Raw genomic sequence first — 24143 nt, 5'->3', positions numbered from 1 at the left:
ACCCTCTCCCAGCAAACTCTGGAGCCAGCAAGGCACTTTTGGCCCTCACCATTGCAGAGGCTCCACCTGCCATGGGTTCTAGAGCCTTCCGCAGGCTACCTGGGGCAGACGCAGAGAGGCTGCACCTGAGGAGCTGCTCTCCTCACAGGGCTGCGAGAGGCAAACCTCTAATTAAACACAACCAAGTTTTTATTAGCGGGCTGAAAGCTGCGCCTAGTTAGGGCCTCAGCTCCTCTGTGCAATTCACGTATGCTTTGCTCCAATGAGTTAGGATAGGCCTGGTGCTTTAAGATTGCAGAAGCAGAGCAAAACAAATAAAGCAGCAGATGGGTAACAACACTATTTATAACTACTAAAGCCTTAGCAATGTGTTCCTGAAAAAAAATGTACCAGCTCCTGAGGTTAGGGGTCGGGTTGGCCCACCAGCACCCCTTGCCCCATAAACTTCAGGGACGTATTCCAACAGCAGGGAACGACACCAGGCGGGCGACTCCAGGGAAGGAGGCACATGAGCACTGCAGTCTCAGCCTTCAACGTGACACGGGGCAAAGCTGGGAATATCGCTCTGGTTTAAAACACTCGTTTCTCTCTCGGCGGCGCCGGGTCAAACGCAAAGACGGGGGCGGCCCCCGCTCTGCGGGCGGGAGGCGCCGCGTCTCCTTTGTCGCGCGCCCCCCGCCTCAGCGGCCGAGCGGCGGTTACGGCCGGCGGTTACGGCGCGAGCCCCCCTCCCCCCGCCGCGCGGGCGCCCCCTGCCGCGCCGCGCCGGAACTGGGTCAGGCCCCGAAGCGGGCCGAGGGGGCGGGGCGCCGCCGCCGAAGGAGGGGCGGGCGTGCTGCGCGCGTCGCGGCGTGGTGACGCGGGCGTCTGCGCGTGACGTCGCGGCGGCTTTCGTCCTGCTCCCGGTCTCGCCCTCGCCGTCCCTCGGCCTGCTCCGGCCCGCGCCGCCCGCCCGCCCGCTGCCACCGCCATGGCGAACGTGGCCGACACCAAGCTGTACGACATCCTGGGGGTGCCGCCCGGGGCCTCCGACAACGAGCTCAAGAAGGTGCGGGGGAGGGGCGGCGGGCAGCGCCCGCGGAGACCGGCGGCGTGGGGGAGGGGCGGGCGCGGGGCCGCCGGGGCGGGGGGGGGGGGCGGTGGCGGCCCGGGGCGGCGGGAGCCCGCGGGCGCGGAGCTCTGCCCGGCCGCGCGGCCGAGGCCTGCGGCGTGGGGGGGGGAGCCGGCGGTGGCGGGGGAAGGCGCCCGGTGCCGCCTGAGCCCGCCGGGCTGGGCCGCGTCGCGGGGCCGCTGGGGCCTGGCTCGCGGGCCGGCGCCAGCGGAGCGGGGTGGGCCGCGGGCAGGCCCCCAGGCGGGGGGGGGCGGCGCTGGGGCCCGGCCGCGCTGCCCGGCCCGGCGCCGGCAGGGCCCCGCGTTGCGCGCGGGCCCCGCCGGGGCGCTCCGTGCCTCTCGCCCCCGCAGCTCCCTGTCCCTTCGCCGCCCCCGAGCCATATTTGCAGGTGACGAAAGGCTTTTCGGGCGGAAAATCCTGGTGAGGAACTAGTGGATTTTGACTGGGACCATTGTCTGAGCCACTTGTAAGCCTTGTTAAGGTTTTACTTTGCTCATTTATTTGATTCCTTTTAGGCTGAAAGCATCGAGGTAAGACAAAGAAACGAGGTAAAAACTTGGAGCCTCGTCGTCAGTGTAACAATTTATTATCTCCGTTTCATTTAATTCTCTAACGTATGAACCATGTTTTCTAAAAGGACCTTGTTATCCTTTTTTACTTGTAAATGGTGGTTAACTAGGTAGTTTACTAGCAGTGACCTGCTTCTGCTGATGGGTGGTGCTGCTACCAACAACTGTGTTTTACCCATCATGCATGTGGTAGCCTAATTTGTGCGGGGATAGGCAATCGCAGTGTTGAAATAGTGTTAGAGGTGGTAAGCATGCAATAAGAAGATAGTTCTGTGTATTGAACACAATCAAGTAGTTTTTTTTTTTTAACTGAAGTCTGTTAAAAATATCTCCTGCAAGAATGAAGAAATGGCAGCAGTTGTTGTCTTCCGCTGAAATAACCTGTGATGCTCAGTATTACTTACATACCAAGGTTAAGTTTAAGGTATTGCAATAGCAAAGTTTCCAACTACCTGCAGCAGTGAGAGAAGTTCATCTGTATCATATTGTCACTGAGAAATCATTTGGATGATGGCTTAATGTCTTAATCTGGTACTTTAATCTATACAAAAGTATAGAAAAGAGAAAACAAAATAAGTAGAAGATAATAGTAGTAACAGTACAGTGCCAATATAGATCTTGATTCTGGATCTAACTAATAATGGTAACTTGCTGTTAGGCCATGGGCAGTGTTAAGGATTGCTCTAAACTGTTGTGCTGCTAAACAAAGACATGAGCTGTCTCTCTTTTTAAAGATCACTATGCAAACTTCCTTGTACCTGATTAGGTAATGATATAAGAATAGGTTTTCTTTTTTTTTTTCCCCCTCTTGGTTAGGTGCCTTAAAATATGCAAGGAAAATCATTTTTTATTACAGAGTACATATGCTTATGTAAAGTTATGTGTTGTTACTGATAGTAAGACCTGATTTTGTTCTTCACTCTTTTGGGGGTATTTTAGAATATTGGACTTATAATATCAATGTTCTATTTTTGTTTCGTTAGTTGCTCTTTATCATTGACTTTTTTTTCCCTTGACTCCGTGCACAAGTGCTGGGTATTTCAAGATACATCAGTATAGAGGAGTAAACAACCAAAATACAAGAAAGTAATTTTACCTGTTCCAGCACACAATAGAAAGTTGTGATCTCTATAAAGCCCTTTTTGTAAAGTTCTCTTAAAGCTGTGGTTTTAAAGAGCTAGTTTAAATGCTCAATTGTGCAGGAAAAGAGCTATTTAAAAATCCACTGTAAGAACTGGAATGTTTCAGTTGTTTGCAGTCACATTTGTAGTTTGTTGTAGCTAACATTTTTTTGGTGTGTACAGTACAAAAATCAAGACTATTTATGTTATGTGATTAACTTATTAATATCTGTCCCCTGGTGGTTGTTGGGGGATGCTGGGATGGAGTGAAGTGTGGGGGAAGAGTTTAGCATTTGACCCTCAAAAACTCTCTGTAGGAAAAAGCTTTTGACTGTCCATCATAACTAACATAAAAAATTTCTTCAGCTATGTTTGCTTTGATCCTCCAAATTAGAAGCAGAACAGGTGAAGTACTGCTGGGGGGGGGGAATGGTACTATGAGTCACAAAGTACTAGTTAAAAAAAAATCCTGAAAATTCTCTTTGGAGACTTGGCTGTATTTATTCCTTCTGCTACTTTAGAACAATGGAATTGCATCAGATGCACCGGTCTGTGTATTTCTGCATGTGTAACACATGTACTTAGTTTAGAGTAAAATTAATTTTTCCTTTATTGATAGATAAGGAAGAATAAACTGATTATTTGTGGGGGTTGACTGACAGGGTTGAATGAGAAGCTATGGCAGCCATTTTGTTGTTAATATATTGCTGAAATTGAGGTGAGGCACAAATGGGTTGAAACTTAGATCGTTATATTATAGGTTTTGAGTGGTTTACATAGAGTAAGTAATTTTAATGAAATAGTGTATATTCCAATGTAATTTTTTACCTAAGTTAATGGAGGTAAGCAGAAAGATTAGTTCTAGCTATTGTGTGGTATAGTTGTGTTTAAATCCAAGAGTATGTAAATTGTGCATACAGTAGAATCAGATATTTTTATGTATAACTTGGATGTATGAGTGATTTCAAAACGCCCATTTTCTCACTTTGCTTTATTAGGATTTTCTTACTAGAAAGAAGACACTACACTGAGTTTCCCAAAAAAGGACAGATTAATCAAAATTGAAACTAATTCTGTACTTCTTTCAACTAGGCATACAGAAAGCTGGCCAAGGAATACCATCCTGATAAGAATCCAAATGCAGGGGACAAAGTAAGCCATCTTTTTTTTAAAAAAACTTTTAAAATTTGCTATTACAATAACATGTAAGGGACCGCATACAGGTGTTGGGTCCGTGCTGTTTCAGGTTGTTCAGAAATAGTAAGAAGTGTGAGATGGAACTCTGCCTTGTCTACCTCTTCCCAATCTCAAAACCTCCCAACTTACCTCATGACAAAATGAAGCAGTGTGCTGAGACAGACAGGTTGAGAAAGTAATGCTGAGGGGAAGATTGCCTCTCTTCATCTGCCAAGGTGATGTCAACTGACATTTACATAGGTGTTTGAAAAACACAAAGAATTAGTTTTCCAGATCTTTCTAAGAAGTATGCTAGCATGTAAAGTATGTAGGTACAGAGGTTCTTGAGGGTGAAGCAGACACTGAAACTGCTACAACATAAAACAAATTGCTCATGTGGGAAGGCTGAAATAGATATATTGTGTTAATAGCAACAAAAATTGCTGGTTGTTGGGCCTTTCAGTTCAGCTGAGTCTCCTTAACAGAACTGAAATTCTAATGGTTGATGAGAAGTGGATTAACATGGCTATGAAATGATACCAATTTGTTTTGTAGACAAACATGTTAATGTGCTTTTTCGTAAGATGCCCAGTTGTTTAGCTGCTTTAAGTGCTAACAAGTCTTGCAGTCTTTGCCATTAGTGTGCAACATTTCTTTTTACCTGTTGGCTACTGCAGTATTGTGTACTTAATTTTCTTCAAATGGGGCCTTGGAGGGAAGGAAAACAGCCTTGTGCTAGGCACAGTGAAGAGCAAGTCAGTGGGATATGTGCAATAATGTGGGTTTTTTTGGTTTTTTTTGTTTTTTTTAATGAGGTAACACAACTAAGGCCAAGTCTGCTTTTAAGTCTTGCGTATTTATGAATGGGGGTGGAAAACTGTTGTATACCTTCTTAATCAAGTGTTGATGTTGGGCAAGAAACAGTAACATAATGTTCCCTTGAAGTTCTAAATTATCATGGGCTTTTTTGACTCTATCCCTCTTCTAGTTCAAAGAAATAAGCTTTGCCTATGAAGTATTGTCAAATCCAGAGAAACGTGAGTTGTATGATAGATATGGAGAACAGGGCCTTCGAGAAGGTAGTGGTGGAAGCAGTGGAATGGACGATATTTTCTCCCACATCTTTGGTGGTGGATTGTTCAATTTCATGGGTGGTCAGAGTAGAAGTCGCAATGGTAGAAGAAGAGGAGAAGATATGATGCATCCACTCAAGTGAGTATCTTAATACTGCAATTTATGTTCACTTTCTAGCTTTGCTGATCAGTAGTACTTGACTGACTTACTATATATTCTTGGTACACTCCTCAGTTGAGAAATTCTGCAGTTTGCACCTACTCTTCAGATCTATGTGTCACAAATAGCCCAGACAGCACTTAGCTTGAGTTACTTTTCACAATTACAGATTTACCTAATACTTTGCTTACGTGGTTAATAGCCTAAAAAACTTGGTTTGTCAACATCGTTTTCCTTAATTTTACTGCTTAGTTATGTTTGAAAGTTTTAATGTGAAATGCATCCAAAAACTAAGTATTTACTCATTAGATGGATTAAGAAAGCAGAGGTATTAAAGCTCTGGAAAAACTTCTTTAGTTGATTTGTATTTGTAGCTTAGTATCAGCTGGAAGTAAGTGCAAACTGCATAATTAGTAGAAAAGTGGTGTTCGTTCTTTCTTTTTTTTTTTTTTTTTCCTTCAAACAAACTGCTTGAACATTAGATCTAATGTTTTGTAAGTCTCCACTTGCAATTATGGCTGGTTTTTTGTCTGCTGAGCATCTCCTTTCTAAGTTCTTTACAAGTTTGCCAACCACAGGAAAGGTGTAGCCTAACTTTGCTTAGCAAAATCTGTTTGTTTTCATGCTCACTTAGTTTAGTAGCTAGTACTGCATACTGTATTATTAATTAGCTTTGTGTCTTTGTAATTATTTGTAAACACTGATGCCAGGCAACATTTTCTAGCTCAAAATACACTATGTTAAAATTTCTATCCACTAACTTATAAAGCCTTTTATACACAAAATGGGTTTAGAAACTTCTATTAATATATGAAAGTTACTGGAGTTCAGTAGTGTATTCAAAGGCTTCTAAAAAATTGAAACATAAACAAATGTAGAGAATAAAGTGAGTGGCCTTGGGGACATGGCAAAAAAAATACTATCTTGGGTTTTTTTCAGTGGAAAGCCCAAGACTGTTAAATTTAAATGTTCAGTATGTATTCTTACGTATGTATGCTATCAATATTGTTGGGATAGTCTAGAAAGAGGTTTGTTTCTCACCTGTCTGACAGAACTGAAAAATCAGATGCACTGTGTAATAAAACCTAAAATGCTAGATCAGCTCGTTTCCTATTAAGAAACACAGCCAGTCCTATCTGTTTTTTGCTGATTAAATCTAAAGCTTTTACATGAAATTATGTTGAGGGTTATATCTACGCGTTCATATAGAGGGAATATTTTTAGTGACTCTTTGTGAAACCTAAAAGGCTGCTTTAAAGTTGTCTTCTAATAGCAGATTATTTTAGTTTTTTATGAAGATCACTGTTTTTTGCTTTTTTTATATAGTTTGTCCTTGGGAAGTATCTTAATTACATGGGGAAAGTAAGTTGTTAAATGATAACCCAGGAGAAAATGCTTTATTTTGTAGAGTCTCTTTAGAAGATTTGTATAATGGAAAGACAACTAAACTACAACTTAGCAAGAATGTCCTTTGTAGTGCATGTAATGGGTAAGTTTGCTTATATTTTTTGAGTTCTCTGGATGCTTTGTCGATGTATAGTGAAATGAAGCATCTCACATGTCAGATTTTTGTTAGTGTTTGACTCACTGGAGCCTGTTCTCAGACTAGAAAATCTTTCAACTTGAACGATACCATTAATGGAACTGGAACTACTTAACTGCTTTGTTAGTAGTGTTAAGGCGGGGGGAGGGGGGAGAGGGAAGGAGGAGAAGCCTAAATAATAAAATGGTCGTGCAATTAGGCATGTCCTACTACTGTTGATGTCTTTTTGTCACATGTTTCTGAAAAACTTGGTTTTTGTGCAACTGGTGCTTTCTATTCTAGGCAGGGTGGAAAGTCTGGAGCTGTTCAGAAATGTAGTGCTTGCCGGGGTAGAGGTGTACGTATCATGATCAGACAGCTGGCTCCTGGAATGGTTCAGCAGATGCAATCTGTATGCTCTGACTGCAATGGAGAAGGTAGGCTAGTTATGCTGTACTCCTACATGCATTCGGTTGGACCTAAATATTTATCTTTAATCTCAAGGAGGAACTGCTACATAGGTTCTGTCATATAGTGAATTGCATCTTATCCAGGGAGAGTTCTGATTCCAGCTAGTCAGTTGGGTCTTAATCTGGTCTGAACATGGAGAAATCACGTTGCTCAGAACAGTGGCAAAATTTACGATGTTTAATGTATTGAAAGAAAGCCTGGAAGCTTAAACAGTAGGGATTGTTCTTTGGAAACATTTAGACATGAATATTACTCGTTGCTATTACTTGTCCGTTAAAGTAAAAGCCAGGATTTTGTTTTCTGAGAGCTCTTTGTATTTTTGCAGCCTTCTAATATCTAAGAGCAGGTCTATAGATTTCTAGCTATAACCTAAACTAAAGTTGAATTTTAACTTCCATATACCAAGAAGGTGTCTTTTGCTGAACTGATTATATTTAGGGAAAAGTTCAGCCCTTGCTCTTCAGATGTTTCCTTGCTGGACTTTTTTGCAATTTGCAGCATAGTAACATGTCACTTTGTGGATGATTCTACTCTTGACAGTACCTGGAAGTTATAAAAAGTTGTATTTTTTGACCAGTCAAACATTTCACAAATAACGTTGTCTTTGAATATCTCGTTTTCACAGTTTAAATATGCAGTTTCAGCTACATCATGACATTATGCTTTGTTTCACGGAAAAATTGTGTAAGCCGACAAGTTTAATGTCTTAAACCAAGTGCTTCTGCTGGCCGCACTTAAGGCAGGAGTGGAAATAAATGCTGGAATTGTACAGTGCATTTAGCCTAGTATATTTTGGTTGTTCTGGACAAAGGCAATAGATTACTTGAAAAGTAAAGATCAAATAGAACAGACAATTTAAGTCATTTTGGATAATAATCTTGCAGTTTGCTGGAAAGGGTAACTGTTTTTCTAAAGGCACCTTGCTAAAGAAAGGTGCCTTGCTAAAGGCAATGGGAAAAACTATTCAGTTTGAGTGAAATCCTTTATGTGCCAGGAAATGTTGGGTTGTTTCTATAGGAGAATATTCATACTGCTATTGCATGAAGCTGTGATTTCACCTGCTATCTTATCCCATTTTGTATGCAAGACTTGTTCTACTGGCAGCATGTATATGTGGTACTTTATTCTTCTGTTATTGTGCTGGTGTACTGCAGAATGTGGCTCTCAATAAACAGTCCTTTTTTCACTGTTGTTAGCAGAAGTGGAACTAAGCTTCCTAAATTCAGTAGTCTGAAATTCGTATTCTAATTTTTAAGGGAAGGGAGACACTTTAGTTTGGTTTATAGCTTCACCCCTTTGACTAATAGCTGTTACCCTTCAGCATAACAAAGAATGGAAAAGCAGGCTTTTTTGGAGGAGTCTTACTTCTTTTTGGGTTGAGTGGTAAGAGTATTGGAGTCAAATTCAGTCTTAAAGAACAATAGAAGCCAGGGATAAACTTTTGTTTTGCTCTAATGCGCTCTGGCTTCTCAAAATCCTTGTTAGGACAGCTTAGAAGCTTGTGTGCATCTTTTGGATTCTGTTTTTTCTTTCCCTTCTTCCAGCTACAGTAGACTAAGTCTGGCTTTCCTCTTGCAAGGAATGCATAAAGGAACATCTAAATAACTGGTTTGCTTGCATGTATTCTTCAGTCTACTTCAAAATCATTTTTTCTTCAGAATTGAGTACAATTATCTGAAAATCTCTGAACTGAAAATTGTTTCTTTAGGTGAAGTAATTAATGAAAAAGACCGCTGTAAAAAATGTGAAGGGAAGAAGGTGATCAAAGAAGTAAAAATACTTGAAGTTCATGTAGACAAAGGCATGAAACATGGGCAGAGAATTACATTCAGTGGAGAAGCAGATCAGGCTCCAGGTGTGGAACCAGGAGATATTGTTCTCTTACTCCAAGAAAAGGAAAATGAGGTAATACTTTTGAGTTTATATTTTAAATACCTTTTATCCTAGTCTTTTAATATTAAAGTGATATAGATGGCTGTTCATTTTAAAATAATTGATACAGTTGCAGCTCTAGGAGAGGCAATGAAATAGCTTTTAATAGATATATAGCAAGTAACATTGCTTTTAAATGTGAGCCAAAAAAAACCTTTGCAAGTCTGCTGCCCAAGCACAGTAGATTCTGCTGCTTCCTCATGATAATAAAAGATAGATTTCTCAGGTAAGCTCAGGGTGACTTTTCTAGATGTAGACAGTTAAGAGCTGTTCACAGTGTTAACTTGTATCTGCTTCACTTGTGACATTAACATAAAACATTGCGTGTTGCTTTTTAATGTCTTGTGAGATGGCAGGGAACCCCTATTAGAATCCCCAGATGGTGCTTTCTATCTCTGCTACTGTGGTTTTGGAATTACAACACGGATATCATGCCTGACAGAATGCTGATGTTACTAATTTATTTAACAAAATGTTAAAAACTGGATTATTTTATACTGGCTTGTTAAATCTTATGCTTATTGTGTTCTGGAGTATATAAGATGCATTTTTGAACTAAATATTAGAAGGTTTTATCTTTATGTTAAACTACTGGATGTGCTGAAGCCTCCCTTAGGACAGAATTGAGGTGATTGCTTCTGTTTACAAAGCCCAGATATCACTATGATGAAGAAAGAAATAGTTTGGGTGTTAGGCATTGAAAAAATGTTGAATGGAACAGTGGTGGTGGTGGTGGGGAAATCTGTTGTGACTCAAAGAATAGCATTAGGTATGAATTTAAATTCTGGTTGCCAAGTAAGGCTATAATGTTTGTTGTCTGGAAGTTAGGAACTTCTACAAGTTCTTCAATTTGGTGTTGAGGATTGTTGTTTGGCAAAATCAGTGTTTATATACCTCCTTACACATTCCTCTATTCCTTCATATGTAATATGGTTGATACAGAATCACAGTTGATCTTGACTATGACAAGGGAGAAACAGTCTACAAACATATAACCAGTCTGAGATGGCATGACAGCTGAAATTCCAGGTGGCAGATACCATCTCTGTCTTCTAATGAACTACATCTGTTTTTACAGTATTAGCCATTCTGAAAAATACTGTAGCTGTGTCCTAGTGAGTAAAACTAGACTGACTTTCAGTGTAGCTTTTAGTATGCTTAAAATTTTCCTCAAGGTGGGAAAGAAGGCAGGGGAGAAGTAATGTTTTGGAGTTATGCCAGTGGACAAAACTTAGATTTACTCTACTTGAGAATCCTAACTGGGATGGCTTAAGGATCCCTTAAGACAGGTGTAGACTAGTTGATTTAAACCCTGCTCTATGGATAAAGCAAGCTGAAGCAGATACCTACAACTACTATTTAAAGTGTTGAGAAGCAAGAGGTGTGTTTGTACTCTGGGACGGGGGAATTAGTGTCAAACTGCCTTAAGTTTTGTTTATAGGTTTCTTGCGTGGAAGATCTTGAGGGTAGGAGAGCACTGCTGCTATACAGAGCTTTTTTTCTAATTTGAACCTTGCATCATAGTGTATACTGTGGTTTGCCTTAGATAGAATTTCTATGCAGGGCAAACTTCCCAAGCATGTTATGTGGGTTAACAGAAGCAGATTAACTTTGTACAAAGGCTGTTGGCTAGCTTTGACATGGAGAAGTTTTAAGAATAAGTAATAATGAATTGCTAGAAGAATTCACTAAATAGTGAGTTTTGCAAAAATATGATTGTAGTACTAGAAAAGACATCTATTTCTATTTGTAGGTGTTCCAGCGGGATGGGAATGACTTGCATATGACGCACAAGATAGGGCTTGTTGAAGCACTGTGTGGATTTCAGTTCACATTTAAGCACCTTGATGGACGTCAAATTGTGGTTAAATATCCTCCTGGAAAAGTAATTGAACCAGGTAAGTTTGACCTGATAAGAACTCCTCTGACTATGCTTTTGTGGTTCTTGAACACTTAATCCCATTCTTATTCTGTTACCTGAACCCAGGCTGGAGAAATTGAGAGACTTGCATAGGGTAAGATTTGTTCTGAAGTAGCTCTTTCCAGCTTGCTTCTCTTTGAATTACAGGTTGTGTTCGTGTAGTCAGAGGTGAAGGAATGCCACAGTACCGCAATCCTTTTGAGAAGGGGGATCTTTACATTAAATTTGATGTTCAGTTTCCTGAAAATAACTGGATTAGCCCAGAAAAGCTTTCAGTAAGTACTCTTTCAAACATAAATGCAGCATTCTTATTTGACAGTGTACAAAGTGCTTGTGTTGTACCCATATGCTTGCTTTCCAGTATTTAAATTTGGATGCAAGTACAATTACATTATTCTTTTAATATTGTTTATAGGGAACATGTAACTTGAAAGTACCTGTTGGAATGTAAATTTCTGGAATGTGCCTTTAAGAGCAGTGCAGATGTTTAAGGGCAGGAGGAATAATCTTCTTGCAATAACTGCTACCATGTGATAAGTTTTCAGAGTGTGGCTGTGTATTTACTGATTGTACTTTGGGCACTGATATGTGGAGCTGTTAGCTTTCTTTAAGTAACGTTTTCCAGTCGATACAAATACTTGGGATACTTCTAAATGAGTGTGCACTTTATGGTTTACATCAGCTTAAAGAGTTATAAACTGAACCTGCTGTGAGAAGAAGGCTTGAAGTTGCAGGAAACTAGTCACTGTATTTAGCAGTTGCAGGTGCAGTACTGAATGTACTTCTTTTTTGGGGCAGGAACTTGAAGATCTTCTGCCAGCTAGACCAGAATTTCCCAATGTAATTGGTGATACGGAAGAGGTAGATCTTCAGGAATTTGATACCACTCGTGGTTCAGGTGGTGGCCAGAGACGTGAAGCTTATAACGATAGTTCTGATGAAGAAAGCAGCCATCATGGACCTGGGGTACAGTGTGCCCATCAGTAAACATTTGTCTAAAAAGTTGCACAAGGATTTTCTTTCAATTTTTGCCTGACTTGTTTTCAACAATCCAACTGGATTGTATAAGTAATCCAGATGAACCAATGGACATCTATTGCTGTATGTGTAACTTTTAAATTGGTCTATAGTATCTACAGAGTGTAATTTAAACTAACCACAAAGCTTACATCTTCATTTTGACTGTGTAGCAGAATAAAGCACTTGAAAGGAAGACGAGACTCCTTTTCACATGGGTTTTAAGTTTGTCCTCGTATCTGTGCTTGATTTTTACCAGTTTTGTGTAGATTTTAAGTTTCATATTTTAAATTCAAATTCTACATTGTAAAGTTTGTGTACAATTTGTCCTGAGGCTTGGTATTTGGCTGCACCTGCATAAGCTGCTACAAGTAGAATAAAGAATTTCATAGCCTGTATCTATCATCTAGATGCATGGTAAATGGGCTTTGCACATAATGGGTTTAGAGCTGACTGGGAACAATGAAAGACTAAATTAGAAGTGGTTGTAAGTTTTTTCTACCATCTTGTGAACGGTTTCTGAAATTAAATAAAAGCAGTTGGTGTATAATATATTTCTTTTGCCTTGTAACTTTTACTCTTCCAGTGTTTTTAACTACTCCTGTGCACCAAGTGATTGTATGTAGGGGTAGACATTATATAAACATAGGGAGTCTGAAGCTGCTTTTTGAGAGCAGGTCATGGGTAGATAAAGAATTTGGTGTGCTGCATGCAAAGTAGTCTTTTCTTGAAATGAGATACAGGCATGAGGAAGACTGCAGCCATGTTCCTTGTATATGAAGAAAATACTAGGATATCTGAGTGCAGTCAGAAGATATCAAAATCTTCTCCTCCCAAAACAATGGTGTCTTTTAATCTTTGATGAAAATCAAAGCCTGGTTTAACCTGACTTCCTAGAAGAACACTTTCATTTTTAAATTATGTCTGCAAAAATGAACATGATGCTTGGCAACTTGTGGTTGCATTACTTTGTAAAGAGATTAGAATTCTCCTTGATAAAGGTTTTTTGCTTGGAAACATACTCAGTGTAGCTGTTTTTGTTAGTATCTGTCTTCGGCAGTTTGCATGTTTTCATGTTTAATAAGATCTCAAGTTTTCTACCATAGTCCTGTTTCCTTTTTTACATGCTTTTAATGGTAAGATATCACAGCTAAGCAAAATCTAAGCTTTACATAATGATGGAGTACGGTTACTTATCTAAGTTTTGTTAGTTCTTTTGTTACAGTGATGAGAAACTGCATGAACTTTATAGTCAGTCAGCTGCTTCTTCATAGTGGTGTTCCTCTTACCATAGAGGAGAGGAAATTAGAAGAAGCCTCTACTTTTCTTTACAAACCTCAAGTGTGTAATTTGCTTAATAGTAGCTCAGATAGTTGTTGACACTGTTTACTGGCCGGAGGGACAAGCTCCAAGGGTCTCTGCGTACTCAGATAGCATCAGCATTTGAGATTATCACTGAGCATTCTCGCTTTGGAATCCAAAGCTAAAGCAAGAATAAATCTTGTTTGACCTATATTTCAATACTGACTTTTTATACTGTGTGGCATTTTCATCTAGTAGGTCTTTACTTTTGTTTAGTAAATCCTTGTTGCTTTTCATGAAGCCTCACTTATATACTGATCCTTCTGATGGTTCATTTTTACCAGAAAGTCAGTTGTCTTGTAATGCTTAAACATCAACATCCTTGCCTTCTGCTTCAGGAAAATTTTAGGTAGTGGTTGTAGGATTGACCACTGGGGGGGGGGGAGGTGTGCAGTGCAAACTCTTACCTCGTGACTTTGAAATTGCATTTTTCTTGGTGTAGGGATGGGGTGGGGGTTCACGGTAATTCTTTGGATAGCATGCTGACGTGAAGGGGGAAGTTGATCACTGCGTGTAATGTGAATTACCCTAGTTTTGTTTTGGTCCTCAGACTGTTAATTTAGGCTCCTGAAGGCAGCATCTTTGTGAGCAAGTTGTTCAAAGTTGTTTTTCTTATATTCTGCTCTACTAAGAGGTACCCCTTGAAAAAGTTGCAGTGTAGAAAAATTCATGTAAATCCATAAATTATAGTCTTAGTAGTATATTTCTTGCTAGTTAAATATTGAAACCATAGCTACTAATGCTTTAGTAGTTTACTGATAAAGCTTAAAGCTTTACTATATCTACTAATATTTTGACCAGGCCAATACAATTCTGCTAGGAGAAATCAAACAATAAACTGCTGCAACTTAAGCACTTAAGTCAGAGGAGGTATTAAGGATGGGTGTGTTCTTCTGTATGTTTGGAGACAAAAAAGCTTTCACCAAAACTAAATTAGAACCATTTTTAAGTTAAAATGCCTTTTTAAAAAAAAGTTTTATATTGCCTTTAAACAGCTGAAGGGAAAAGCAAAATGCAGGGGATTGAGACTAGCTTATTTCAAGATGTATCTATTTGTGCATATACAGTGACTAGAGTTGACCTAAAGCTGACTTACAGAAAGCCTGTAAGAAAATGTGTACTCTAATCAAGATGTTTACAATGAATTTTTTTTTCCATATGGTGCTGATAGTGTTGTGGTTCTTTTTTTTAAACATACAAAATGAGGCCATGTTCTTTTGGAAATGGGTCTGTAGGAAAGTTAAATTAGTGGAAGAAAATGAGATTGCTGTTAGAAAGAATTAAGCATGTCAAGGATATTAAATATCAATTGATATTCAGCAATTTCTTAGTTTTCCTGTTGTTCAACTACTCCTTGCATCCTCTTTAGAAGGCTCTGTATTTTATTCACTAACCCACAAACTTCTAGTCCACCCTTAGGCTGATATAAGTACAAAGTTAAGACAAAGACAGTGAAGGAGTGGGGCATTTGAATTATATGCCTCTATCGTCAAATTTAAAAGAAATACTGTAGGCTTCCTAGCTTAATAGTAATTCATAAGAATAACTTCAGTTGTTTGAGGAGTCCTTGGCCTTCATTACAATTAGATAATGTATCTTGTGAACTTGCCCTTCATGTCGGATACTAGAAACACTTTCTCAGCTTTTAGAGATTACTTCTGTGACTAAAAGACTATTTAGTTAAAACTCAAATACTCTAACTACAGCAGCCTCAATTATATTACAGAAATATTACAAAAAATACCTCCTGTTGTTTGACTGCCACCTTACCTAAACTGCAGCAAGACCCATAAAGGTGTTCATTTATCTTCCAAAGCATTCTACCCACCACTCTACCCTTTCCAAAAATTTGCCTGCACTAATCAGTAGGAGCTGAGAGCATGTTTATTATGCTGTCATATCAATTTAAGGAGAAACATCTATATTAATTCAAGCTATACTATTAAATTATTCACAGAACCAAGTGTTCATGAATAATTATAGAACATTTAACTTTAGGCCATAGATTTCTCCATGAGATGTTTATTCCTGCATTTTCTGATTACTGAGTGACGAAGCCCTGTTTTAATAAAGTAGGTTTAATAGTTTGTATTGGCTTCATGTTCTTTACCAGTTTTGCCTTATCTTCCATGCCATGAAAAATTTTTTCCTTTATTGGAAGCTTGTGACCTGTCTCATCAAATTTGAAGTTCATGGGTAAGCATGACAGAATAAAAAAATGCTTAGAAACTAATCTGTATTTCATTCTTAAATTAAGTTTCTAAATGCCCTGAAACAGCTTTTCCTGCTATCATTTAGCATAGTGAAGTCAGTCAAAAATCACTACTACTCACAGCACAGAATCCAAGGAATAAAAATCCTCAAGTTCTGGAACTACTGCTGCACAAGCAGTATCTCTCTGCTGGATTGTCATCTGTACCTGGAAAGATGGCAAGAGCTTTTCCTACCAGTTACTCAGAAAATACACGATAATGAATACAAGCGTTAGGAAAACTGGGTTAGAGACACTATCACAAATAGCTTCCTTAACAGAGGAACTCTGAGTTAATGCTTATCCATATTGCAGTTTCTCATGTTACACTACAGGACAACAGTGGAGATAATACTGCTTGTTCAGTCTTGTCATTCATACCTGCTACTACAGGACTAAAGCTTTATGGCTTAAAATGCTATTCAAGAATTTATAAATGTGGACTTCAGCAGGAGCTGGCCACAGGGAAAACCAAACATGCATGAGACCAATGCTCTCCCTTCTGGTCATGTAGGTGACATGTATGGAAGAATGATATTAAATAGTTCTGTAGTTATGAATAATTATGTAAGAGAGCCCTGCTTAGACTATCAGATGTGAACTTTAAAAAAACTTTAATTCCTTACATACATGGTATTACTGCTCATTGTACTGTGAAATGAACTTGGACATTAACTAACCATTTTATAAAGTCTGAGAAGTGGGATTGCTTTTGTATCCTTCATAGAGATAACAGGTATTTTTAATAATACACAGATCACATTGTAAGCTTTATATAAAAACTTTTATTGGGCAGTACACAGCTTTATTAAGACATTACAGAAATTCTCTAAACACTTCAGAAGAGGCAAGCAAGAGCTGTCATGAATATTCTGTAGTCAGGAGACAGACCTTTATGCAAGTTCCATTAACTTGGTTTAACTGTTGCCTTTCCACATAGTACAGTCAGCTCACTCTAAGGGGAAAGAAAGTGTTTTAGTTCAAGCTGCCAGATACATGCATGTAAGAGGAAATAGAAGAATAGCTGTTGCTAAAACAAGCAATGAGCAAACATACCCTTAATCTCTACCTAGAGGCAGGTGCATGTTACAAAATACAAGCTAGCATCCACATCTTTAACTTGCACAGCTGCATTCAAGTCTAAATACCTACAAGATTGTAAACTGATTTATACTTATTTGTGTCTAGGTATATACTGGATTTCTAGTGCTGCATATACAGCCCCAGCTATGCTTGTCTCTAGGACAGTCACTATGTGCTAGAAGATTGTTTGACTGTATTTTGCTTCAAAACAGTTTACTTCCCTGAACCAAAGATAAGACTGTTACTCTTCAAGTGCAGCAGAGAATTAACAAGAGTTCTTACTCAGCAAGGGAGAGAGAACGATAGAGGGATTGTAACAAGAGCTGAAACTTAGCTGTATCTTTGTAAGGCTTTGTGAATAGGAGATAGAGAATGGCACTTAGCTCACATGGTAGGACAGACATTGGAAAGATTGAGAAAGATGAGTTCGTGCTTCTGTCCTCCCCCAGGCAACTACCAGACTCTATATGCTTATGTAAGCACATTTGCTCTTGCATTATCAATGTGCAGCAGTTCTCCCCTCCCTGTTCCTCCCACTCCCTATTCCTCCAGCTTATGCCAACAAATTTAGGCTTACTCTCAGAACAATTACACATTTAGAACTTGTGTCAATGCCTCACATGAAAATCTAGGACTAGATGTCAATCTCTGTAAAGCCTTTTGTGAATACTTATGTAAATTACTAGTTTTAAGCTTACCACTAAGTTATGAATATGCTGTACTGTATCTTGATTTAGTAGTTGTACATCAATGTTATGGAGGTCTCCAGCAGCCGTACAGAGCGTCTAAACATGAAGAGAAACTTAGTTTCAAGATAAGAACTATTCTGAATGTTTTTACATGGATGGCCACCTTTCCTGAAGGTCATATACCTCCATGCTATACTGCAAAACTTTAACTCTCCCTTTTATTTAGCAGCAGCTCATTTAGGGATAGTGAGAACTATTACTATCAGACTATTCACCTTTTGTTTAACAACTACTGTAAGTGCAAGAAGTAAAAAAGATCGATACCTGTCCATCAGCCAGGGGAATGTTTACAAATGGAAGAGTTTTATCTTGGGGTACTGATTTACTTCTTAGTAACATGCCTTGAACTCTTCTACTGGTAGGTACAGTTCTTGGGACACCAGGTTGTAGTCTAGCACTAGAATACAAGAACAGTGTTTCTCTGAGGTTAACTTCCTATACCCTGCAGGAGATTCTCAAGCATGAAGCAAATGCAGGTAGTAGGAAATGTACCTGATAGAAAGGTAATCATGTTTGAATTTTTCCAGTTCTTACAGAAGACCACAGGAAGTCAAACATCTTAACATTATTGGAGGCAGCAGTGGCATTTACTAGCACCACTAGTAATATTTTATGACCCTGAAACACTGCAGTAACCTTCTAAGCCTGCGTTACAGGCCAGTGAACAAGCTGACATTTGGACCTCTCAGCAACAGGAATATCCACTCTCCAATATCAGCAGTAAATACTTATAGTTTTGGAAAGAAGAAACTTCATGCCTCAGGGCTTAAGATAAGACTTGCAGCATATCTCTCTATTACAGCAGAAGATACTAAGAAATACTGAAGCTGCTGTCAGAGGTATGGAACATGCCTTATGCCATACAGAATTCCTAAGTTTCTTTTGTGATACAACTGTTGTTCTCATTCCCCTTCAGAATGCAAGATTTGGATACACCCATACTCAAAGAAAGAAGGGTAATTGGCTGGCATCCCTGCTACCACATTTAGTGGCAGACACTAAAGATATTCATCTTGTCTTGGTATTAATATAGATATATACAGTCTTAGTATTTAACAAAATAACTTAAGAACAAACCAAAAAAACCTTACCTTTTAGATACCTTTGGCATGGCTTTGTAATTTGTGGCACTGCAGTCAGAGGCAAGAGCCTTAACAGCCTCACTTACACTTAGAGAAGAGTGAGCAGACCTAACAAAAGAGAAAATTTGGGGGGGGGTTTTGTTGTTGTTTTTGTTTGTTTGGGTTTTTTTAAGTTTCCTCCTCCTCTACTTCTGCTGTAAGATTTTTATCTAGGTTGAAGACAGCTGGCAAATTAGAAAATGTTAAGTGCTCCACAACAGATATCTAGTGTATATATGGTGATGAAGTTGTCTGACATAGACCACAATATACTGCAACCTAACATCAGAAAGAAGGGGATGAAAAGATGATTTATGTTAGGAAATAGAGAGGGCAGCAATACCTGAATTGCAGACAACTAAAGGAAAATCTGCAAATTTCTTAGGGTATGCAGTCTCTTGGGAAGCTTCTTTTTCAGCAGGAATTAATTTTACCAGATCATTTCTAAAGGACATTTGTTCTGCAAGGTTAACCTGAATCCAGACAACAAGCCTTTTCCAGGTTTGGATTTCAACTAAATTCACAGAACTTTTTGATGACAGAAATTTAACTCCCTCTTTCCTCTTGCCTCCACTTTCCCCGCATGTTTTGGAGATATTGTAAGGGCATGCTCTTGGCCCGGGGTTCGTGTAATTGAAAGAATGCAGCCTTCAAAGACTGACAAGCTAGAATTCCCCAGGCGAGGCAGCCTTCTCTAGTTTGATTTTGTTGAACCAAATGAAGAAAATAATTAAACCTGGTTAAGATTTCTAGTTTTTTAGGCACATTAAATATTGATACAAATTTCAATTGCATTTTGCATTTCTCTGAATACAACTTGAATGTAACAAAGTAAGTGCAAGTGGGTGCAAGCATGTACACTGGCACAGGAGGTGGATGGGGAGCTTCCCAAAGAACTTTCTCATGCAGATGTCCACCAGTCTTGAATTCATTACCCCTTGTAGCAAGGCTTCAATTTGGTCCACCCTGACTATAAGTAACTCTAAGGTATTTTGGTGAACATGTATAGCTGAGAGGGAGTTGTCATTATCAGGGGAATACAAGGGGCCAGAAAAGTTACACAACAGTTTGTAAGTCCTAACAAGAAATAACAAAAGACATTGCCCTTATGCACTCTCTTCCATTAAGTATTGTTTGGAAAACTAAACTAATTACATAGAAGCTAGACTCAGAACTGTTCACTGCTCAGTGAGTGAGATACAACTACATCTTTATCAACTGATGTTAGCTCCTTAATGGCGCTTTTATACAAGGTTCACAGCACTACAATGCACCTGATTCAGGTTATGGAATGCATCTTATCAGATTTATTCTTTTCAGGCTCAAATCTCAGCTGCTTTATTTGAAAAAGAATTTTACTAAGTGTTTGCAAGTTCAGTAAGTTACATAAGCTATCAAAGGTCAGCCTTACCTAGGAAGAGGGTTCAGTTTGCTATTTAAACCAGAGGCCAATGAAACCAACGACTTTGTTTTGGATACCTGAAAAATGTATACGCAAGTTTGCAATTAAAAGAAATGACATTTTAAGGCAACAACATAGATACTTCTAGGGAAAAATATTTTAAGAATTCCCTGCTGAAAAAGAACAGTTAAGTCCCACAGTGCTGCCTTTTATGTAGTTTTACATGTAGTTAAAATTACAAATATGCATTCCAAGACCAGGGTTTTATAATATAGATTCATGATTTGTTTGTTAACACTGAAGTTCAGTATGAATGCAACAATCTTTCTAATATATAACCTTCTAAGTCATAAGCCCCCTTATAATTAAGGCCCGTAACTGCGCATACAATCTTTGTGTCTCAGTTGGTTTGTCATCTTGGCACATACTTCAGTGTCCAGCTGAGCTACTACAGTCCAAAGAAGGACTGAGGTGATAAAATTAATACAGCTGTGATATACGGCTTAGAGATCAATGTGGACAGGAATGCACAAGTCATCCAAATATAGAGAAGCATGTATTAAAAAAAGTTGTGTATTTAAAAAAAAGGTTCCTCAAGCCATCCAGAAAAGACACCCATTGGCAACTCAAGAGAAAAGGACTATACTGGTATTTACATGTCTGTGTGAACATGTTAGAGAAATCCAGATACCATAACTTATTATGAAATTAATTTACAATGCAGTTTAGCCTTGCTTAACTTAAAGTAAGTTGAATTTGAAACAATTGATTTTTCAAACGAACAACAGGCCATTGGCCTGCCTGATCATGGTTCTAGTAGGGTTCATAGCAGGTCAGAACTGATTAAACCCTTGTGTTGTTTGTCTGAAATACACTTACTTTTTTAGATATTTTCTTTGCAGAAATATGCTTGGCATCTTCGTATTCAACAATTGTTGTTACCTTAACTAGAAGGCAGACAAAGAAAATAAAAATCTTACGAAGAGCATAAACACCCCCTCAAACTCATTTGTGTGAAGGCTATTTGCCCACTGACAGCCACGTATCAGTTTTGATATTTGATGGTCAGTTGCCTGGCACTGAGTTCAAAGCAAACTGTATGTGTTTGTCACAGCCCCTGTGACACACTGGACAGTTAAAAGACACTGGATAACCCTTTAACCCTCAGTCAAAATTAAATTACATCTCAGTCACAGTGTCCTTCTCACTGCATATTTCGGAGTATGAAGAGAAACAGTATTCTTAAAAACCTCAATGGGCAGGAAGTCAAAGCAGAACTTACTGGAAAATATGGATGACATTCCTAGCTCTTCTGCTATTCTGTGAGGCACTGACAAGTCACTTACATCTGTCTCTTCTCACCATTTTTTCAGTGATAAATCCAAAGGGCAGGTACACTTATCACATATTTTAAAGTACCTAAATGCATAGCTCTTGATCCTCCATACAAAAAGCTGGGGGGACCTGTATGCTATACTTGAGTTACATGCTTTTCCCTCTCTTATTCCTCTGTGGCTTAACATTCACTTAGCCAATGCTCAGCCCACACCACTGAACAAGACAAATATTTAAGAGCCAAGCTACATATTAATAGATTGACTTGCCTTTTTTGCTGTTGGTCCTCATCAGTTTTGGATTTGGTATGTCTTCTAGAGAGCAGTCAGTCTACAGAATATTTAGCAGACAAGAGGAAAAGTCAATAGATTCTGCACAGTAAATGCATGTTATCCTAAGAAAGACAGTGAACCAAAAAGGACATAAAACAAAGTGACAGAAGTGGGATTGGCTAAATACCAGTTTATTTTTCATAAGCATACACAGAGCTAGAAAGGAACAGACAGTAAAACTCTGAATTTGTGCCTGCAGATGACCCTAAAGCTTTAGGTAATGTTCATAACTGCACCATGGCTGTCTGTCTAGCCTTTTCATGTCATCTTGTATTTAGACAGCCAAGCAAGAACATTTCTCTTAAATCCTTACAGTAGAGACAGAAGATTTCTAATGCTGTAAGCTGTGATAAAATTTGAAAACACACACTTACCACTGCTGCAGCAAGAGCCACTTCCTCCCCTCCTTGCAAATCTGTAACACAAGAATATATAACTTGTTTATATTCTATTACTTGCTTAATTATGAACTATATGTTCCTATCTTATGGAATAGGAAACTGAACAAGTAATTCAGGAATACAGTTTAACTATTTAGCTGGGGTATATGTAGCATTTGAACAAGATTCAAGTAGTATAGGACAGTCAGTTTTGGAATTCCACAAAACAAACAAACAAAACAAGACAATAACAAGAATAAATTAAAAAAAAAGAGCTCATTTCCATGTGTTTAATCTTTAAAAGGATATGAAGCTTAGTCACACAGTATGTAACCTGAATTTAAAGAAGGAAAAGCCATATATTGTATGGATCAAGGCTAACACCTAGAAGTTTTCAAGAAAGACATCAAAATACATACATACTCAGCAAAGGCTTACGGAAACTCAAGTTCTTCAAGAGTCTTAGGTTTGATCTTTGTCTGGCCCCTGCAAGTTTCAGCTGCAAGGTGGATTCCAGAAACATTAGTTCTCACCAGAATATACATCTGATGCTGACTGTCCACCACAGCTTAAAATGCAGCATAAATACGAGGTTTAATATTAAAGCTGTTTGTTCATCATCATATGTAAACAACTACATGATTAGGGCTCAGTAGTAAAGGACTTCAAATTAAGAAAAATACAAAATAATCTCAGTGGCAAGGATGAACAGATTCCGATGGAAAGAAGTGCTTGATTTTTTAAGCACAGGAACAGCTTACTAAGGAAAATTAGTTAGTCTTTGTCTCTTCAGGCTTTAAATAAGATGACTTATGAGCATACATAATAAAAGAAAGCACAGACTTCATACAGCATTACCTACTAATGCTATAGCCTGCATTACGCAGGTCAAGTGAAGCTGATCAAGAGCACCTACTGCTCATCTGCAACTTAATACCACTATTCATCAGCCTAAAACATTTAGCAGACGTAGCAATCTTTTTCTTAAAAAGTCCCCGAATGTACAGGTTTCCTTGTTTTAGTCGAGAGTACATCAAAATGCAGTGCTGTCTACATTGCTCACAGACATCATCCGATCACAAGCACTTACTAAGCAAGTCTTTTCTTTTCATTTTTCTGATGGCAATTGGCATCTTCAGCAACTCCACTGTAAATGCCTTCTCGGCTGTTTGCAAAAGCGAATCAAGTTCTTTCTTCATTTCCTGGATGTTTTCCTTGGCTTTAAAAAGCAAAATAAGCTTTTATTGCCACATGTGCTACGTCTTTCCAAGCGTAAGCACTTCTGGATCGCAGAGAAAGTTAAAATAGTGTCTTGCATAGGGCAGATTAAGTCAGAGCGACTCGAAGCGAGCTCCCAGTTAACCCAGCTCCACGTATTTCGGAGCCGGACTGACACAGGAGCCTGGGGGTTTAAACGACAACATCACCCACTTCGTGCAGACGCGGGCCTCTAGTTACAAATCTCACGTGTAGCTCTGAATTGGCGGGGGGGGGGGGGGGGAACGACGCGAATCGTTATTTTGTTACCGATGGGGGGGGGCGCAAAATAACCGTTATTTTGCCCCCCGGGGGGGGCGGTGCCCTGAGGCCCGGCCCGCGACCAGGGCGCCCCCTCCCGGCGCGGCGGCGCCCCCCCCCGCCTCCGCCGAGCCCTCGCCGGCGCCTCGGCGCAGCTCCGCGCCCGGCAGCTACCGGCGGCCGCGAGGGCGGATCCCGGCGCGGCCCCCCGCAGGCCCCGGCGCGGCCCTACCCTGCTGGTCGAAGTCGCTGAGGAAGAGCGCGATGCGCTGCTCCCTCTTCTCCCGCGACAGGGCCCCGCGGTCGGGCTCCACGCCCGAGTCGGTGCTGCGCCGCTTGCCGCCGCCCGGCGGCCGCCTCAGGGCCATGGCTGCGGCCGCGCCGCGCTGCCCCCGGGGCGCCTTTGTAAAGAGCGGGGGCTTCGCCCTCCCCCTCGCGCCCGGGGCGGGGTCACCGCGGGGGCCGAGGGGAGGGAGCTGCCCGGGGGTCCGGGCCTCGGCGGCGGGGGGGAGGCCCAGAGGCGGGCACGGGGCCGCG

At 40.0% G+C, this 24143-nt stretch overlaps 2 protein-coding genes across 2 annotated transcripts; one reads left to right on the top strand and one right to left on the bottom strand.

The window, feature by feature from the left end:
* Window positions 1-873: 873 nt before the first annotated feature.
* DNAJA2 (DnaJ heat shock protein family (Hsp40) member A2) lies at window positions 874-12627 on the top strand. Its single transcript, XM_067302545.1, has 9 exons — window positions 874-1048; window positions 3894-3953; window positions 4966-5189; window positions 6619-6699; window positions 7036-7169; window positions 8912-9108; window positions 10889-11033; window positions 11204-11331; window positions 11855-12627. The coding sequence occupies exons 1-9, from the start codon at window positions 971-973 to the stop codon at window positions 12041-12043; spliced, it is 1236 nt and encodes a 411-aa protein (XP_067158646.1). The 5' UTR covers window positions 874-970; the 3' UTR covers window positions 12044-12627.
* Window positions 12628-16448: 3821 nt separating this feature from the next.
* On the bottom strand, window positions 16449-24101 carry LOC106483336 (borealin-2-like). Its single transcript, XM_067302544.1, has 10 exons — window positions 23839-24101; window positions 23179-23307; window positions 22083-22123; window positions 21646-21706; window positions 20921-20988; window positions 20051-20118; window positions 18610-18708; window positions 17783-17915; window positions 17468-17554; window positions 16449-16641 (listed from the first exon to the last, which is right to left on the bottom strand). The coding sequence occupies exons 1-10, from the start codon at window positions 23972-23974 to the stop codon at window positions 16594-16596; spliced, it is 870 nt and encodes a 289-aa protein (XP_067158645.1). The 5' UTR covers window positions 23975-24101; the 3' UTR covers window positions 16449-16593.
* Between the last annotated feature and the right edge of the window lie 42 nt (window positions 24102-24143).

This window comes from Apteryx mantelli, chromosome 10, assembly GCF_036417845.1.
Source record: "Apteryx mantelli isolate bAptMan1 chromosome 10, bAptMan1.hap1, whole genome shotgun sequence".
Lineage (NCBI taxonomy): Eukaryota > Metazoa > Chordata > Aves > Apterygiformes > Apterygidae > Apteryx > Apteryx mantelli.
The sequence above is the reverse complement of the archived record's forward strand: the minus strand, read 5'-3'. Positions and strand labels throughout refer to the sequence as shown.